The 20589-nt window shown below is 41.1% G+C and overlaps 1 protein-coding gene across 3 annotated transcripts in view; it reads left to right on the top strand.

The window, feature by feature from the left end:
* The window catches only part of ptprfb (protein tyrosine phosphatase receptor type Fb), a 180385-nt gene that overhangs the window by 98624 nt on the left and 61172 nt on the right, over positions 1–20589 (top strand). For all 3 annotated transcript variants that reach the window (XM_078264242.1, XM_078264243.1, XM_078264241.1), the window contains exons 5-11: positions 1388–1576; positions 5833–5943; positions 13225–13494; positions 14332–14913; positions 15270–15403; positions 16014–16158; positions 20069–20374. In XM_078264242.1, coding sequence (XP_078120368.1) covers positions 1388–1576; positions 5833–5943; positions 13225–13494; positions 14332–14913; positions 15270–15403; positions 16014–16158; positions 20069–20374 — 1737 coding nt within the window. The remainder of the gene's footprint in view (positions 1–1387; positions 1577–5832; positions 5944–13224; positions 13495–14331; positions 14914–15269; positions 15404–16013; positions 16159–20068; positions 20375–20589) is intronic.

The raw sequence follows: 20589 nt of genomic DNA, 5'->3' as shown, positions 1-20589 counted from the left end.
AAAAAGGCAAATCTCTGTCTTGTATTAATTGTGTTCATCCCTTTAGACCAACTATCATTTGCTTAACCTACAGTTAGGTATCTTCTCATGGTGAACCAAAGACAGGAGTTACAATCATTAGCACTGTTCTCCGGATTTCCTTTTAGCACTCTGGCCTCAGGGACAAATCTACATATGAGGAAAACGATAAAAGAGATTACAAGTTTTAAGAGCAAGCTGATAATAAGACCTCTCAAGGGCCATCATGTTTTCTCCTTATTAACGCTGTCCAGAGGTTAAATTAGAGTTTATTATGAGGGCAGGTGGGAGTTGGGTCTGATTTAGGATTTGCAGCACAATTAGGCCATGCCAATGATAGTTTTTGTGCAGCTTTATTTTTTTTATTAAAGAGACCAAATGTGGATTGCAGAAACCATTACAAAACACGTAAATCATTTGGGTCATTTTTTTAAAGATAATAATTATGTTACTGTTTTGCCACCAACAAACATTGTCAAAACTCTACCTGGTTTAATCTGAATAAGAGAGAGAGAGAACTCAGAGGTTAACAATTGCCTAAGTGTTCCTAGTTTGTCTACCTTTGTAAGGTAGTTGTTTCCTCTCATGACTAGACTGTAGGTTTTCCATAATAGAAACACATACTGTAAGTGTTAAATGTCAGATACTGTATGCTGGGATGCACCTCTTCCTGATGACATTTGGAATCCGATACGCCAAAGCTGAGTCTGAAATAGCCCAGGACTATTTATTGTTCATATTTTGCTAATCTTATGATATGATGTCAGTATATATTTTAGAACAACCTTATACATTAGAATACCAAATTGTGCTTTAAGGATTATACTTTATCTGTTGTCATGGATATGCTGTTGCCTTTATAATGATGAGTTGGATTATTCAAATAGGTTTGTTTAGCTTGCTAAGCCTAAGGCAGCTCATTTATGCATGGGTGCCCAGAGACAGATTGCAATCCTTTCTCAGTCTAAACCTGGGACTCCCCGTGCTGGGTAATAAGGCTGCTATGATAATCAATCAGATTTTTTTCTACCAAATTTAAAATCCAAATCATACCAGATCTTCAGTTCCCTGTAGTATATTCTGCTCTTGCACTAACTTTTGTGTGTGTGTGCTTTCTGAATACTGTTCGGCCTGTAGCACCTGAAATGTATTTCCTCTCTTTCATCCTTTTCTTTGGCCTTGCCAACTCAACAGCTTTAAAGCACTCAATGCCTCTCACAGCAATTGAGAGCCTATTTTGTCAGAATCTTTTTGTAAACATGTTTTTACTCTTCTTGTTTGTTTGTTTGTTTGTTTGTTTGCTTTATCCCTATGTTTTTGTTTTTTGTGGCTCTGGATATACAAAAAATCTGTCCTTCTAAATTTTCAGAGAACCAGATCCCCCATGGCTTTCCCACCATCGATATGGGTCCTCAGCTGAAGGTGGTTGAAAAGACCAGAACTGCCACCATGCTGTGTGCCGCCAGCGGAAACCCGGACCCCGAAATATCCTGGTTCAAGGACATGCTTCCTGTGGACATTAGCAGCAGCAACGGGCGCATTAAACAGCTTCGTTCAGGTACAATTTGATTTGATCTGATTTTATTTCTTCAAGGTGTAACTTTACATGACATACTGATAATGTGAATATAGCTAAGGAAAGTTGTAGAGTACAATATACCATCAAACACCGGCAGACATGAGACATGTTAGACATGAGGATGATGTGAAAACACAAAATGTCTTTGTAGTCATGTATGACTTCATGTATTCTCTTTCATCACAAAGGACATGAAAGTTTGATTCAAAGTTGTCACATTGATTAGTTAGCGGAGTTCTTACAGAATTTTTTTTCCTCACAGCTGCAGCCACTTATAAACTTACACAGAAGTTGGAATGAAGTTGTTCCTGAATTTCTGCAATCTTTGACAGTGATGTATGAGCTTGTAACCATCCAAAGTACAGAAAGAGAATTTTTCTCACCACATTAAATACTCTTTAATCCCCTCTTAGAGATGCAGTTGGGTGACAATGAGGCCAGCCGATGATGCACTAGCTCGGATTCAACCTTGCAAAATGATGAGGTTTTCTTTGTTCACAGTAGCAGTCCACTTGATAAATAAACAGTGATTGTCTGACCTGGATCAGATGGAAAAGGTGCAAGGTGGAAAGATTAGTGGCTTTTGACCAGATTCAGTCTTGTGACTCCTTACTTAATCTACCTCACTTAGAGTGTCAGGCCAGGCTGCAGGTCTGAGGCCCCAAAGATTAAAGATGAGAGCTACTCCAGAAAAAGCCTGGCACTAGAGCTGCCCAGCGGAAGGCGAATACAGGTCACTGGAGCATGTTCACTTGGACTGTCCATTTAAATGAGGCCCTAACACAATCACGACCCCAATTAGATACAGATTTCTCACAAATTAGATAATAACAAAACTACTTAATTGTTTGATCATGCTTTTTTATAACAAGGTTAAAACTGTGCCTAAAACCGTGATTCTTTTTTTTTACTTCTAGCAACAAACTTTTAATTAGTTTTCTTTCTTACAAATAGTGAGAGTGCCTGGAAATATGCTGATATGTAATGCCCTCAGACTAACAATTCTTTTTATCCACCACCCTTTTCTTATTAAACCCTTTTTTTTTATCTGCTGCCATATCAGGATTTACATTACAGCATATGACCTGAAATGAGGCCAATTTTACAATGGCAGAAAAAAAATGCATTCATTTGCTGCCACAGTTTAACAGAAAAGGCAGACCCAGTTCCTCTTATTGCATCGCTCGATTTTTAGTGAGCACACAGACACATTTAGTCTGTCTTTTCACACCATCCAAATCATTCACTCTGTAGAGATACTAACTTCTTTTCAATTTAATACCTCTGACCTGAATACGTTTTTCTGTGCATCATTCTATTTATTGTGTACCAATTTTATTAATTTCTCTTGCCCATTTTACTAACTGCTTTCAGCACAAATGCAGTCTGTACAAAGAGTAAGGCCATTTTAAATGAGAAAGCTTAATAGTAAAATCTGCTTAAACTGCATACTATTTTAATGCTACTATGAAGCAAGCAAAAATGTGGCTGTAGCTGTTGTCTGCAACTACAAAAGTAGCGGCATGATATTTCAAAATGTTCTCCTGAGAGAACGGATCCTTCTTAAATGCTGTTGTTTTTCTTGGTCATTTACAGACAACATTTACAGTCCAAAATGTATACTTGTTTCTTAGCATTGATTAAGTACACTTTGTCACATTGCATTTACTGTCATTGGCTTCTACTCTGTATCAGTTTTTTTCTTCCTTTTTATCTGTGGCCTGTCAAAAGCCATGTTTTTCTCTCCCACTGATATAAGTGGATTACTAACTAATCTCTCAACCCTGTTTGCATCGAAATTACTCCCACCTAGGTGGTACACCAATTAGAGGTAAGGATGATAAGTGTGATGGAATATATCACTTCCACACCATTCCCTCACGTCCACATCAGACCCCTGCATTCCCCCCAAACGCCACATCACCAGGTTCATCCACGCTGTTAGTGCCAACCCACCCTCTTCAACTTCCCCCTTCGTCTCTTCACACCATGTCCTGTCTGCTGTCTGCTCCATAACAAACAAATGATTACCAACCCTGTCATGTCAGGAGAATGGGAAATGCAAATGCAAAAGCAAATCCAAGGTGTTATTCTGTAAATTATTTTTTTCAAGGCTTCTTCTTTACTGTTAGAAATGAACCATATTTATGAACACACAACACACACACACATTCACAGAGAATTCTTTTTTTGGCTTCAGCCTCTACTCTGGCTTTTCAGCATAAAGGGCAGAGGAGTTGCATTTTAAACTTAAGGCCACTGTGGCCACAAGGGGATCTACCTGCCTCCTCTATGCAGCCTCAGTGTAAACTGAAATAGCTTCTTTTGCATATAGCCTATGCAGCATGGCCCAGCATGGGAACAGGATGCCTGGTCGAGATTGTTAAGGTGGAAACTTCAACCCATTTTTATGGTAATCATGCTTTTCCCCTGAGTGAAACCATGATTTCCGTTCAACAACAGTGAGGTAAATAGTGGACGTCTGGGGCACGCTGAATACATTTGGAGCTACCAGCTGTCTGTCTCACTGTCTGTGCGTCCATGGCTCCTAATACAGCCCATATTCAATTCAATGTTGATCTCTTTAGGAGTTAAGGCAGCACTGAAGGGGTTTAGTGTTGCACCTCTGACAACTGCCAAAGCAGTAACCTTCTACATTCCTGTAGTACTCAAACTGTTTTCTCCCGTGGGAGAATGGGCAGATTGACAGATTGGTGACACCAGCATTAATATGCAAGTGCATGTCAGTGCTGAATCAGGCAGCGATGAGCTCAGTGTGCAGAGCAAACACCTTGGAGAGATATGTTGTCATGAGATCTGAGGTGGTATTATCACGTTACTGCCCCGCCCTGTTTCACGTCTCTCTTTTTTGGTCTTGTCCTGATTTGAGTCCCCTTTGGTTGGTGGTGAACCTGTTTGTTGCATTCATCTCATACTGCATGATGTGAAAAAAATGTATCCTGAAATCATCCTATGCTGAGTATTTTTGGCATTTTCAAACTGCATGGTGGCTGGCTTCCTTTCATGCTAGTACCATGCTGTTTTGGAGATGTGGTAAATGTCATCAGTCGCTTGTGGCATACATATGTATTGCTCAAAGAAGTAGTTTTGTTTTTAAATATGTATTATTTTTTTTAATTGTTGGATGCAGGTACATTTAGCTATTTTAGGTCTCTTTTTCAATTTGTCAAATTACAACTCGCCATTTGCAATTCATTAGGAGCGATTATATGATGGTAATGGACATGGAGTGTCAAAATGACCACACAAAGACAAGTCTCCTGGGCTTTCATGCTTTGTTAGAAACAACATGTTAGCCTTCTGTCTGATGACTACAGCTTTTTGGGATTGTGAAAACTAATCGAAGCCATCTGGCAGAGGAGTGTTTCCCTTGAGGGCTTCAGGGAGGCATGGTGAAATAGTCAGTAATGGAAGAACACAATTATGACTTCACTGCTAAATGCGTACTCAACAAAGATTGAAGAAAAGGTACCTGCACTGGCAGTTGCTTTGCAGCAAAATCTTAGGCCATCAAGAAAATAGTGACTTTGACAAACAGCTGAGTCATCAGTTTACATTTTACTCACTCATTTTGGTTATGGTCATGGTTTTTAATTTTAACCATTAGGATATCTGAAAACATGATTTACTCTCAGCTCAAAACCTCAGAATACTTATTTAGAGTAGCATTCCTCTTGAGGCCCATAACTGTAAATAATATCCTTTGGTAAAAAAAGATTGCACATTTGTCGATATTAAGCAGTAAGTTGATTAGTTCTTTATATATTACTATTAGATATTATTCATTCTCCTGCTTTTGTTGTGTTTATTCGGCAGTATAGCTTTGCCTTGTTCTAATATCTTGCTGAGATAAATAACCCTCCATGACACAAACACTTTGGATTGTCAGTTATTTCCATAAGCAGAAGGCCTAATCAGACTTTGATGTTTGTGACATGTTATTTAGATGATTAATTGACCCTCAGTCATGGTCTTTTTTTTTCTGTAACACGACTAGGCAAATATTCTGTTAGCAGTTTCATTTGCCTTAAGCATTTTCATGACAAAACTGTGTCCATGTCAGAGGGACACTTAATTATGCATGAACTGTGTCAGACTGCTGACTACAAGCTCTCTAGCGGGTCACTGTACAGATATCTGCCGTGGTTTCATGCCAAATTACATCTCATATTCCACAACTGTCAAGACAGCTACATTTTTAATCATCTACACAGGAGCTCTGCAAATTGAGAACAGCGAGGAGTCCGACCAAGGGAAATATGAATGCGTTGCCATGAACAGTGCTGGGACCCGTTACTCCGCTCCTGCCAATCTCTACGTACGAGGTAAAGTCAAATGTCTCTCTCAATTCTTGAATGAATCTGTCATTTCTGTTGTATCAAGCATTTGCAAACCACAAACAACAATGCAATCCTTTTAAAACAGTTTGTCTGTTTCATTCTAAATGTTGTTCACTCACCAGTGACCATGCATCGTAATTCTGCCTTAAGAGACACTGTACCTCCAATGGTACAGCCACACAGCTGATTTCAGTTATTTTGGATGATGAACTCTTCTCAGGAGTGTGTGTGGGAGTGTGCAGGCTGTGTTTGATTGACATCTTTCTTACTAGTTACACCTTTATAATTCTTATCAGTGCATGGAGTCATTCTCGGCATAGCTCCGTCCACCTTCAATCTAAGCAGAGTTCTACTTAGCCAGGAAGTGAAAACACATGTGGAAAACACAGGACCTTTGATTGTTGAGTGTAATTTCCACATTTGATGACCACATTTAAACCACTATTTCTCTCTTTTTCACTACTTCAACCAATTCTCTAATAGGGCTGCACAATGAATCACAATTGTATCGAAATCGCAATATGGACTAGTGCAATGTCCAAATCGCAATATTTGTTAATGGCAAAATATGTGTCAAACCATTCTGAATTAAGTATTGTGGTGCTGCAGAGATGTCCTGGCCTACAAATCGTATCCTACAGACTAAAGAAACAAATTTTTGTCTTTCTTTCAATGTTGGTAATTTTCAATGAAAATGAGAATAATGTTACAAACATTCCCTCCAATATCGTGAATCATATCAGTCAAAATAATCGCAATTAGATATTTTTCTCATATCATGCAGCCCTATTCTCTAACCATTATCCTTGCCTTGCCATTCCTCCCATACCAATGAGTTGAACTAACCTCAACCTCCTGTTTGGCTGGGAATTCGACCAGATGTGGCCTCTGTAAAAACAGCTGCATTGAAATCGTTTCCTCCTCTGGCATTGAAAGCCATGCCAGGCCTCCTTGCTTTTTTTTTTATTTAGACTGTATCGAAAGGCTCTATTATTCGTCCCGCACAACCCAGAGCTCCTAATGGCATGGAGGGGTCTGGAGTTTCAGGGTTTGTTTTTGTTGTGGTGTCTCCGTGAGCAGACTAATGCAGGGCAAGGGCAGCATTGCACCCATCCTGGAAAAAAGCTAGTATAGGAGAGAGGGCAGTCTCACTCAACCCCTGCAGATAACACCACCATGTCTGATGTACATGAAACAGAATAGCTTCTCCAGTTGTTAGTGTGGGTGGAGGAGGGAGTGAAACTGTCAGAGTAAGAAAGAGACACACTCGGCTATCACTTCATCATTTTGTTAAAAGCATACAGTAGTGTAACATACAGGTGATTCCACTGTCTCTTTCCATCCATCAAGATAAATTAAGTAAATTAGTGTTACATTTTCCGCTTCTACTCCAGACAAAGAATTACAAACCACTGATTAGGAAATGTTAAATTGAATTAAGAGGTCTATTTTTTTTTTTTTTAACAAATGGTTCTCTCACTAAGATGTGTGCTACTAATGTTTAGAATCAGTATTTTTCTGATAGGAAAGTATCCGAGTAAAAGGTTTTTCCAACAGACAGAACCTCCTCCTGGATCAGAGGAATCAGAGGTAAAAATCATCCTCAAGGACCACAGCAGCATCACATTTACAGATTAAACACTGTGGGCTCCAGAAGGTTTAGATCTTAAATCTTGACAGGGAGAGGTAGTCAGCCAAACAGCAAAGGCGAGGAAGGGATATAAGTCTCGCCTATTAATCAGAGCATGTCTGTCACAGGTGCAAACTCAGTTTTTTCTCCCCCTCAGAGGTAATTACAGTAGTTGTGTGGCGTGGCGCCAGCAGGGGCCCCAGGCCCAGCTAGTCTGTAACACCACCCAGGTAGCTGTCAACCTGTTGGCCCCGAAACCAACTTTTTCCGCCAGACTTACCACACCAGTGGAGAGATAGAAATCAAACTAACCGTAACCTTTTAAAAGTGTACTTGTCTTCAATGGAGAACAAAGGCTCTAGCCATGTTTTCACTCCATCTTTGTTACCGCTGCAAGAATGAGGAGACGAGACCTGGGGCTGTGCTATAACAGAGCTGCTTGATTGGGTTTAAAACATGAGGGACTCAAGACAAGTGCCCTTTGACATGCCTCTCTTCCTTTCCTGTTGTTATATGTTGTTGTTTTTATTCCGAGACACCAGAGGTGTTTTAGATTTACAAGCTTACATCTGCTTTCAAACTTGTAAACGTGACAAGTTTTGGAAGCAAACTGCCATCATTTGACAACTGTTCCATTTTACAGTGCTGATGTGTAGCAGCAGGCTGTAAAAACTTCCAGCACAAAGTTAAACTGATACTTGGGCTGTGAACAAATAAATGCATTAGTTACAATTCTAAGATTAATGGTGTTTATATGTGTGTATATATATATATATATATATTACTTTTGAGTACATACATATTAGACTCTTTTACTTGATTAAATTCAGCACCTTTTAAGAATTCCATCCTTCCTGGTTAGAACATTAATCTGTAGCCTTAAAATAAAATGTACTACTAATTACCACTACTTGAGACTACATGAAAAGATTACCATGAGACAACGAATTGTGGTATCATTCTCTATCAACCCCCTTCTAACACCCACACACACCCACACCCACCCACACACACACACACACACACACACACACACACACACACACACCTGTCAGACTTACATTAAATGGCTTGCTATGGGATGGTGTTTTGTGTCAGCGAAACTGTTTTTTCCCACTCACTGTAGCTACCTGATCCAATTTATGTCTGCAGGTACACAAATATACAGCCAGCACCACTGTCAGCACCCTTGTCTTGACATTTTAGAGTCACCAGAAAATGATGTCCTTATATTTCTGTGTGTGGGAGGGTGAGACTGAAGAGGGGGGGGTCTGCTCATGGATCGTTTTTCTCTTCCTGTCTGTGCATCTATTTATGTCCTTCCACTTCTCATCCATTAAGAGTGTGTGCGTGTTTGTATGTGTACAGGTGCGTGCACACACCTTGTTTGCTGTGGGTCGCTTCTGGTGACCCTCCTCTAAAGGTGGACTCCATCAACATGGGCAGAATCACAAGCGTCCTGTGAATGTGCATGAGCGCTCATTTGTCAAGTGCTTATCCCACAACGGAGGAGGGATGTCAGCTTCTGTCTGCTGGCACTCCTTCATATATCCATGTGACATGTCAATATGTCACAGAGGATAAAGTGCTGCAGTCGGGCTTTTCTCTTACTAAAATATCTTCATACTGTTCTCTGTGTGTGTCTGTGTGTCAGAGAGGAGAAACTTACAAAATGATCAATTCAGGTCAATTTTATGAAGAAAATGATTGTGTGCAGGAGCACATCTAGTGTCCTTTACATCAACAAGTACTCTTGATATGAGAAATGCCCTTTCAGTCTATCCTTAATGATAAGAAATCAAATAGATTTAACTGCACACTTAACTGTACAGATATAGACAATGTAATTTGTTAATTGCAATACCAATTGATAAAGATGCCAATGAAAAATAATTTGTAAAAGTGAGTTTCTCTCCCTGGTACTGTATGTATGCTGTGTTACTTATTGCCTATCTTGGCCATGTCACTAACCTCCACTGTGTCTACGGAAACACTGTACTGTTTCACTGTGTTGTCTTCCTCTCCCCACCTTTTCATTGCTCACCTTCATCAAATCACTTCATCCACAAACAGATCAGCGTGAAGGTTGGTCATTTTCACTCTTAATCTCTTCCCAATTTAATGCAGACTTTAGGTGAGGTCAACCCTTCTTTCCACACCCTCTGACAAAGACATTGATATCCCTTCCCTTCCTTTAAAAAACAAAAATATTAATAATAGCTCTCCCTAATCCATGATAGTGTAAATGTGTCGTGTTTTGCATGAATCCCGGAATAGTTCTTGCATGCCTTCCAATGCCACTCCCCCAAACCGCGTTTCTATTTGAGTTTTGCCAAGACACACAAGGAGTCCCCGTGAAGTTTGCTTAAGTCATTATTAGATCTCTGTTGTGTTATGTAGCCATGCATTCTTTCCAACCACACCCATATTGTCAAAGTCAACCACATCCACCAAGAACGTTAGCGCCTTTCACCCTCAGGCTTTCCATCCGCCTCTGTAGGCCCATCAGAGGTGCGTGATGGATTACTCCGGTATTCAGGTGGCAACCAGATTTGTCAGGTATTTATGCAGCAACACCCCTGCTTCCCACTGAGGGACATGGGTATCAGAACTGACAAAGCCGTTCTCAGGGGATTACTGTATGTCTGCACCGCCATGGGCATCCTCTACCCAGAGACTAAAGGATGTGATAGGCACATGTTAGCCTAATGGGAAGACAGACATCCACCCCATCTTCATGTGATGTTGCAGCAGGAGGCCCTGCAGGAAATAAGTTATTAATACATGTATTATGTTGTGTTAAATTAATCATTAAAAACGTTAAGGGAATAGTTAATATCAGGAGATTTGGTCCTTAGAGTTAAGGTTAGATGACATTGACAATGTCCAAGAAAGAGCTAATGTTTTGGAAATTATCTCTTCACAAAACACTGCTGCTCAAAGAGCTGACCTGTAGAATATTTAAGAATGAGCTGGCAGTGTGCTGACAGGGGGGATGATCAGCCATCATGGCAGCAGCATCGCCCAGCGCTGCTGCCAGGAAGCGTGGGGGCCTGCTGACTGTGTGCCAGTTTGCTCAGATATTGATTGACTGGACGGGTTCTGCTATCCTTGGGCACTTTGTCAAGGCAGTTAAATGTATAGGTATCCAGCAAGCAGGCATGCAGAGTGGAGACGGGGCTTATTTTGTGGTTTTGATAGAGTCCTGGAGCCCGTCTCTCCACGCTGCTCTCAACAGGAGAGAGGCTTCGGGGAAATCAATAACAATTACCTGCCCTCTAGTCATTTTGTTCCACAGCACCTCTCCAAACTTAACCGCACGCCATGAATTATTCACAACATTAAGTGTTCAATATACACAGGCCCCATTGACTGACTGCTCTTAGCACTGTTTAGTCTATGGAATCATGAAAGAATAACAGATACTTTGAGCGTAATGGTCTTACATTAGCGCTGCTCCTCTCAGGTTTCTCTTTTTCATAAGCATGTGTTGTGAAAAATAGCAGCACTTGCAGATGTTACAGTTGTATGAGAAGACCCAAGTGGTTACCAACATAAGTGGAATACTAATGCTTTTTTCTCGCAAATACTCAAAGGAAAGTCTGTTGTGAATTAGTCATACTGGAAATCAGATGCTCAGTCAAATTGGACCTAAAGTTCCTCCTTTATCTTCCTCTCCAAGTGTACTCAGACTTGTGATCCCATCCCATATCTTTCCTCAGCTCCTGTGCATGCTTTGCTTGAGAATGTTGTCCCTGTCCTGTTCCCAGGCTGGTAACACTACTCGGCCTGTCTGGCGTTTTCATTTAAAAATCAGCCATATGCCTGTGAACCTCAAAGATGTCATCGCTCTTGGATGTTATTCTTTCTGGACTGTTAATATGAGTCACTTATTTCCTTCCTTTATTATGCAGAAACTCACCAGTTTTGTCCCCTTGTCCATTGAGTCATTTTGTAAACTTTACATTATTATTATTAATATATATATATATATATATATATAATAATAATAATGGTCATCATTACTTCGTCCTAAACCTTTGTTGACCTCTTAACTGCTCCCAGTGTTAAATGGATTTTTTTGTTTGCCACACACCCTCTGAAAAGGTTAGTTCTTATTAAACAAACTGCAAAGCTTTGATTTATCTTGGTAACTGTCTGAAACAAACAAAAGCCCAAATACCAAAAACATGCATGATTCAGTGTGTTTTGTGGCTCAGACTTGGGATATTAATATTTTTATGAGATATCGAGCCATGTAGTTTAAGCTCACATGATTGTATTGATTTAAAAAAAAAAAAAAAACATACAGAACCACAATTATTTTGGGAAAATTCAGATGAGTGTGAGCCAGGTCCCCCCTTATTATGGTACGGTCCAGAGAACCAGCCGTCTCCTGACTGGAATCTCAAAAGGTGCTTTTGTGTTTTTTCCATTTCACCACATAATGAGGGGAATAACAAGCATGGCTATAACAACGTTCTGGTTCAAATTAGTTTGGGGAGGGAGGGGTGAAAGGTGGGGGGAGAGGGAAGGTGGAGGGAGACTCACATTTGAAAATCCATTTTCATGGAGGCCGGTGCAAAAGAGCAATTACAGTCAAGGGCTTTTTTTCCAGAGAGACACAGAGATGTTGTAGTGCATTAGGGGAAACAAGCAGTATAAATGCATGCTATAGTGTTTTGAATACACATGAGCAGCAGTTGTGGGATAGTAGGTATAATAGGTCCTCACTAGGAAGCTAAATGTTTGGCTTGGCTTCACGTTATCCATAACCAAGGTTAAAGAAGTCAGAGCTGCTCCTTCTTACACTTACTATGGAAATGTTCAGCATATCATACATTTAACAGGTCTGACACTGATGGATGTTCACATAGCAGTCGTTGGCAGTTGACATATCAAGCGAATAAGTGTGTTATGGTTGCCAAAAGTTACCAGTAAAAAGATCTGAAGTGTGTAAATATGGCAGGCATTTCTTGTGTATCTTTATTTAGACAGAAAACAAGTCATATGTAAATGCTGACTGCCTGTTTATTCTGGGCAAGCTTTTCAGTATTGCATGGAGCCTCTGCATCGGTGTTTGCCTTGTCCCTGGCGACGTCAACGGGCCCTTCTTGTCTCCATGGGAACCCTTTTTAATGTCAGCCTATCTGCATATCAGAACTGCACAAAGAGAGGGAGGGAGAAAGACAGGCTGAGCAGAAGGAGCCAAAGAGAGGGAGCGGGAGGAGAAATCAAACAATGCCATCTCCACAGGGTCCCTCAATGATGCAACTCTCGCTACCATTTGACACTCTGACAAAAGACGGCCAGACAGTCTCCAGCAAAACTGAGCTATTTTTTTATTATATCCCCTTTTGTAGGCAAGAGGATAAACCACCCCCTCAAAGTTTTCTTGTGAATTTCCAGAGCCATTTTGAGACGGTCCTATTATATATATATTATATTATATTCCCATTGTGCTCGCCTGCACATCAGGACAAAAGACGATCATCCCTCCATTAGGTTAGCTTTTCTGAGTTAGTTTTTTGGCCTTGTGGTGGTGGAAGACCATTCATGAAATCACATAAAACCGTCATAGTCACCTAACATATACCTAATCACTATTTTTTCCCTGCCTCTCTTCATCCCCTTAGTGCGAAGAGTCCCACCCAGATTCTCCATTCCACCCACCAACCAAGAGGTGATGCCAGGTGGCAGCGTCAACCTGACATGTGTGGCAGTGGGCTCGCCAATGCCCTACGTCAAGTGGACGATGGGTCAGGTGGAGCTAACCAAGGAGGAAGAGATGCCATTGGGACGAAACGTGCTAGAGGTCACCAACATCCGTGAGTCGGCCAACTACACCTGCGTGGCCATCTCCTCTCTGGGCATGATAGAAGCCACCGCTCAGGTCACTGTCAAAGGTGAGGGCTGTTGTTCAAACCAGTTCAGACTTGTTGTTACTTCTATCTATGTGGTAGGTTGTTGCTGTGACGATGCGAACATTGCAGTTGATTTGAGTCACCCAAAGATCTGATTATGAAATCTTATAAAACGGAACAAACCACTTTAAAAAGGCTTCTGAAACATCTTGTACATAATCATTACTGCCTGTGTGCTATGGTTGTTGTTGTTGTTGATACTGAGAGGTAAAAATGAAAGGCTGTTGCTGTTTGCAGTCTCTTTGTCAATGAGCATTGATGTCAGGGGCAGGTATGTTTCTTTCTTCACGTTGTGTGAATGTGGCTCTACCCACCTGTGTGTAGGTGAGTATGTGCGTGTGTAGTCTACCCATCGCAGCCTCTCTTATCAGTTGTCGTCTGTATTGATCCCACTTTTCATGTCATTTAGAGGGACCACAGCAATACACACCCCTTTAAGGAAGCCATAATGAAGACCCTCTGTTTTGTATGTGTTGTCCAGTCACAATGGAAATCACTCTTGCAATTTTCTTGTATTGTCAGTAATGGCCAGGCCGGTTATAACACAAATTAGGATTTCAGTCTAGGTTTTCTATTCATTTGGAGATAATGGCTGCTGACAGCACTATAAGGATTAGCTTATGAAACAATCATTCAGTGCTAGTTACAGAGACCAGTCATGCCTTTTTTTCCACAAGAGCTGATTTTAGCTGTATTGTGCCTGCATTTTGAGAATCATAGTATCAAATGTGTCATATATCCAATTTCTCTCAAATTACCCACAAGTCCTAAAAGTCCATTCTTGATGTCAAAGCTAATACCCCGCTTCTCTTTCCTCAGCCTTGCCAAAGCCCCCCACCTCCCTCATTGTGACTGAGACCACAGCCACCAGTGTGACTCTCACCTGGGACTCTGGAAACCCAGAACCCGTCTCCTACTATATGATCCAGTACAGAGCCAAGTCCTCAGATAATGGCTTTCAGGAAGTGGAAGGTGTGGCAACTACCCGTTACAGCATTGGTGGACTTAGCCCCTACTCTGAGTATGAGTTTCGTGTCATGGCTGTCAACAACATTGGCCGCGGGCCGCCCAGCGACCCTGTGGAGACGCGCACCGGTGAGCAGGCCCCCTCCTCGCCACCTCTGCACGTCCAAGCGCGCATGCTGAGCGCCAGTACAATGCTGGTGCAGTGGGAACCGCCTGAGGAACCCAACGGGCAAATCAGGGGTTACCGGGTCTACTACAGCTCGGACCTGACAGCTCCGCTCAGCGCCTGGCAGAAACACAACACAGATGACAGCAGTCTGACTACCATCTCTGGCCTGACTCCTGATATCACCTACAGCCTCAGGGTGCTGGGCTTCACCTCTGTAGGTGACGGGCCACCTTCTGACATCCTGCAAGTCAAAACCCAGCAGGGAGGTGAGCAGCCAGTCACTGTGTGTGGCTCTGTTTGATGTGTGTATCTTCATGTGCAGATGACAAGTCAAGGTAACAGCTTAGGTTAGGCATGTATATTTAGCTGAAGTATTTTATTTGGCCAGTGTTGTGTGTATTGTATGAACCTATAGCATATGTGAAAGGGCTCATAAGGCTATTTGTGTATGTTTGTCTCCCACATGCAAATGCCTTTCCGTACAATCAGTTTTGGGGAGGATGTGATTGCTGCTGATGCTGTGGAGAACATTCAGCTTTAGTAATGCGCTTTTTTTGTTCTTTAATTCTTCTCTTCTTTTTTGTTCTTTAAAACCTCTGTCCTCTCGCCCCTCTGTGCCCAGTCCCTGCCCAGCCGTCCAGCTTTGAGGCTGAAGCCGAGCTGGACAGCCGCATCATGCTAACATGGCTGTGGCCCGTACAGGACCCTATCACAAAGTATGAGTTGCAGTACTGGGAGGCCGGCTCAGAGAACAAGGTTAGAATAACAAAATGAATAACAACATGAAGTTATAACTATTGTATGACCTTATTTTCTCTCCTACATACCATCTATCTATCTATCTATCTATCTATCTATCTATCTATCTATCTATCTATCTATCTATCTATCTATCTATCTCATTTATACTGTCTCATATTCTGCTCTGAGATTGCAGACAAATTAATCTTGTTTTTTATGATGCAATTTCTCTGAATGGGAAACGTCGGCTGCAACAAAGTTATTGTAGTTATGCAGTCAACTCCCCAGCTGATGAGAAAGATTTACTGTAGTAACAGACAGCAAACTTGTTCTGTTCTGTCTGTCTGTATTGTGGCCCTTCCTTCAACTCTGCTAGATCGCTGCACCAGTTGTAAACTTGAGGACAATTTGGTTTTAGAACAAGTTGCTCTCACATTTGGCTGCATTCTCTACTTTGTATGCATGAAGGAAAGAGAGACAGCAGTCTAGGCTAGGATTTCAGTTGAACATTAATTACTCCATGTCAAACAATACAACAATTACTACCATTCTAGCACATGAGGAGACTTGTGTGACTGTGATTTAAATTTATTGGTATCTTTCTGTCTAATTCAAACCCCTCCAGATACATGTGCTCTTCAACCCAGCTGGCTCCTATGCTGTGGACGGTCTAAAGCCTGACACCTTGTACCGTTTCTCGCTGGCAGCCCGTTCTGAAATGGGTTTAGGCGTCTACACCCAGCCCATCGAGGCTCGCACCGCCCAGTCCAGTAAGTACATTTTTTCCTTGTGTCTTATGTCCTTGTTGTCCACTAACCGGTAATTTTTAAGCACAGCCAGCTGAAGCAGGTTTAGGTTTAGGCAGGAGCGTTTCATAGAGCTTAAATCAGACAGCGTTGGAAACGTGAATGTCAAGTCAATTTCAGCACAACATAAATTGCTGACAGTGCAGCCATCCCGGTCAGCCTCACGCTTCCACCACCTCCCCTCTGTCACCAACACTAACCCTCCTGTCCGTCTATCTGAGGGCAGGCCCTGTGTTCAGTGTCAAAGGTACGTTTAATGTGTCATGTTCCCACATTCGTGAGCTGTGCTGTGTTATTTTGCCTCATATCATTATGTGCTTTTACAGTACCAGCACTTAAAATGTCACTCTCTTCCAGCTGACTGCTGTTATTTTTGCTGTGATGGCACCACGATTGTACCACCACACCCGGGAGGCTTATATTCTTTACATTTGCCCTGAACAGAACTACATTTTATCTAAAACAAAAGGTTCATATGAATAATTGTACTTTTCTAATTTGTTCTTTAGTTATATCTATGGTATGACTTAATTGGGAGAATGTGACTCCTGAACCTGCCAGAGAGTAGACATATCACTCAGTACAGAAACTCTCAGTCTACTCGCGGTTGTTCAGAGATGTTACAGAGTGGAGCTTCTGCCCTCACAATAGACATTTGAGTACAGACACCAGCTTGCAGAGAACACACAAAACCAACAACAGAAACATTTACTTTTGGCCTGCCATCAAGTTAATCATGGAATTAACGTTAATTAGTAACAGCTGATTTGTGCGCACTCGCACCGGTTCGCACATTTAAACACTCTAATTTTCACTTGCATATGCCACAAAATGCTGCACTGTAGAGCCCTGCAACACTAGCAGGCTGTGGTTGACACAGTAGAAAACAGTAAAGGAAGGATCAGATTTTGATATATTACGTTTTATTTAGCAATGGTCTAGAAAAGAAAAGAATACAATAGACTGGACAGAAGGTATGGATATCTCTTTTTGAAAAATCTTTCCCCATTAGGACAGACACTATCATTGAATAGCTAACATCTCTGACAACCACAGAGTTATATAACTGTCGCTTGAGATCACGAGTGGTGATGAGTCTGTGTCCTTGGGCCTCTTGACAGCAGGAGTCACAAGGACACCAAATTTGGAGAACAGAATTTGAATTTCATGCGGCGGGAGGATGGTGTGCATGAAATAAGCATCAGCCTTGGGAAGGTTCTGAGGCAAATAGGCAGTGGGAAAGTGTGACATTTTCTAGTGCTGCATTTAAATGTTAGTATCATTTTTTTTTAAGATTCAGAGCAATGAACAGAACTCAACTGTTTGTATAAGATGTAACACTACAACTCTGCTACTCAGCTATAGGCTTTACACAGTCTGTAAAAGTTGTGTGATGCTTTACCTAAAACGAAAAGGAAAATTCTATATATAAGTAACAATTGAAACTCAGTAGTTCAAGGTGCAATTCATAATCAGATTTGAAACAAAAGGTTATCTCCAAAGCAAAAAATCAGAACACAGGATGGAAACCAAAGACAGCAGTGAAACAGTTCTATATATGTATTATATATATTGGACTTTGTCATTTGGAGGAGGGATAGGTAGATAGAGGTGTTTTATCTTCATCTATAATTTGTGTCTCTATTTTAAGCCCACTCTTTGTCTTACTCATTTTTGCCTCGGAGGCGGATGTATTTCCTCTGGTGTTGTCCTCCCCTCATCCAATTTGACTTTGATCTAGCAGATTTTTCATCAGAACCTGAATATCACAATCTATTTAGCAAATCATTAGCATTATTTTGATTCAGCCTGTCGCCTTTTTTTGTAATACACACGTTGTTATCAGGTCTTTGTGGTTTCCTGTCCACTCGTTTGTGGATCAGGGACCACCTGGTGGAGACTCAGTTATCTTCTGTGTTTGGAAAGGTGGAGTTTAATGTTCTGGCATGTGTTTATTGAATTCATATTTGAGCTAACTCTTCATTGCTCTGCTTATTAAATAAGAAATTTCATGGGCATGCTTTGTAAGAACACCTTTGTTTGAATTTTCTTTTTGTTTGGTTCTTTTTATACTCCTCTGAAGAGGCCTTTTTTGTAGAGTTGAATATGTTTGTGATTGAGTTAGATGCATGAAATGTATAAATGATATTGTGTTTTGTTTTGTTCTTGTTCCTAGTTTAAAAATGTTTATTGGTTTTTTACCTCTGGACTTAAGAGTTTACATATATTTTAAAATACGGCTGTTGCAAATAATTATTTATTTATTGCAGTAATCTTATAATTCCAGACTCTAGACATGTTATACTGTATATGTTATTTGTGTTTCTACACATACTAGCCAAAGTTGGTTGTTATTATAAAACAAAGCAGGGTGGGGTGGACAGAATTGAATTGAATCTGGCTTGTCGATATTGTGCTGAGACATTAAATGAAACGTTGATGACCTGTTAGACAGTCATTTTACAGACCAAAACCATACTGCTACAACATTGCCAGTTTAATTACAGTCATTCAAATACAAAGGGTTAATAACAGAGCAGCACATTGTTGCAGTAAATCTTAAACATTTAGAAATTTGTCCCATCTGATAATAATAACAATATTGTTTTCCATTGCGGTGGCTGCAAACCAGATGTTGACAATAGCTGGAATGTTCATGACTGTTAATGATTATGTAATGATAGCTTTATGTATGACTTCGAAGACAGCCCAGTGTATCTCAGCTGCAGCACTGAGCAGGGTCTGACAAACACTGTTAGGAAGCCCAGAGCTTCTGCATCAATGTGTGAACACCAGTCAACACTGTCAAGCACTTGTTCACACACATCTCACACACATCTATGACCAGTTTATTGCTCAATCTGCATACTGCGAGAGGCAACAGAAAGGGCAGTTAGGAACAAATTACGTCTTTATAACAACATAGCCTTGTACAATTTTGGCTTTTTGTATATTCGGTTCATCCCACCCTGTAGTTTCATGGCCTCTCGCATAAATACAGTGCCAAACACAGCTTCAGCAGTAGCCTAGTAATGTGTTTTTGCAGCCAATCTCTCAGTCTGGAGGCAGCATCCTGTTTAGTATGGAAGTTTTTGTATTCAGTATAAAAAATGAAAATGTAATATTCCAACTTGCAATGTAATACATGACCTACAGTATGAGTAAAAATTATTTGTGAATCTCACCAGCTCAGAAAATAACTCAAAATAGACTAACATTATAAGGTACAGTAGATGACATTTCCAAAACATGGAATAGGTTGCTGGACCCTGATATAATTTACTTCAGATAGAATCAAAATCAAAGAAAATAAACATCAAAACTAGCTTTGTACTGTGTGACGTTGGACACTTCTTTTTCACTGTTTCTTCATCTTGAGGCGTCAAAACATGCAAAAACATGAGGCACATAAAGCAGAAAAAACACAAGGCGCTCAGCAAAGCAAAAGCAGCGAGCAAAAAGTTTTATTCCCATTGAAAACTATTACAAAAAGCCGCCCCAGGCTGCTAAACACTTGGTACCACAGATACTGTGTGTAACGCCTGTCCCAATTTGGATTTCATAAAAAAAAAAAAATGTATATGCAGTGCAATAGAAAATACATAAATCTGCTCAATATGGATATGTGTCAGATGAGCAGGAAAATTATACAATTTCAGTCTTCATATGTAGCTTGATTTTTTTTATACATACTGTAGGTGGTGAAATTCAAAAATATTACATTGACATTTCGAATATTACATTTTAATTTTCATATTGACTGCTGTACAAAAAGCTTTCACCGTTTTGCGTTAGTTTGCATGCGTTTTTGTTTATTTTTTGTTTGCTTGGTCCGTGCCCCCGTACATGTGGTTGTGCTCCCCTCCCCCTACAGCCCCATCCGCCCCCCCTCAGGATGTACAGCTGGTCAGCCTGAGCTCCACCAGTCTCAAGGTGAGTTGGGTGGCACCGCCCGCCGCTAGCCGCCACGGCGCCATTGTGCGCTACACAGTCAGCTACCAGGCTCTGGCTGGAGAGGACACGGAGCGGCATGAGGTGACGGGCATCGGCGCAGATGCCACCAGCTATGTGCTGGAGGGCCTGGAGAAGTGGACTGAGTATCAGGTGTGGGTGAGGGCACACACTCACGTGGGCCCGGGCCCTGAGAGTGCCCCAGTGAGGATGAAAACCAAAGAGGATGGTAGGTTGACACCTCCCTTTAAGCAGAGTGCTCTCAGACTCTCCTTTGCTTGGGGCTGCCTGCCACTATTTTCCTTCACTCCCTTCAACTCCTATTGCATATTTGTGTCCTGTTGATCACTTTTGAGTTAATGAGCCAATTGTGGTAGATTAGGACGTCACCTTCTCTTTTTTCCTCTTTCCAGTTTGCTCTCTATAGCTTTAACACTTTACATC

This window comes from Sander vitreus, chromosome 12 (assembly GCF_031162955.1).
Source record: "Sander vitreus isolate 19-12246 chromosome 12, sanVit1, whole genome shotgun sequence".
Taxonomy (NCBI): domain Eukaryota; kingdom Metazoa; phylum Chordata; class Actinopteri; order Perciformes; family Percidae; genus Sander; species Sander vitreus.
This window is presented reverse-complemented; position numbering and strand designations above follow the sequence as displayed.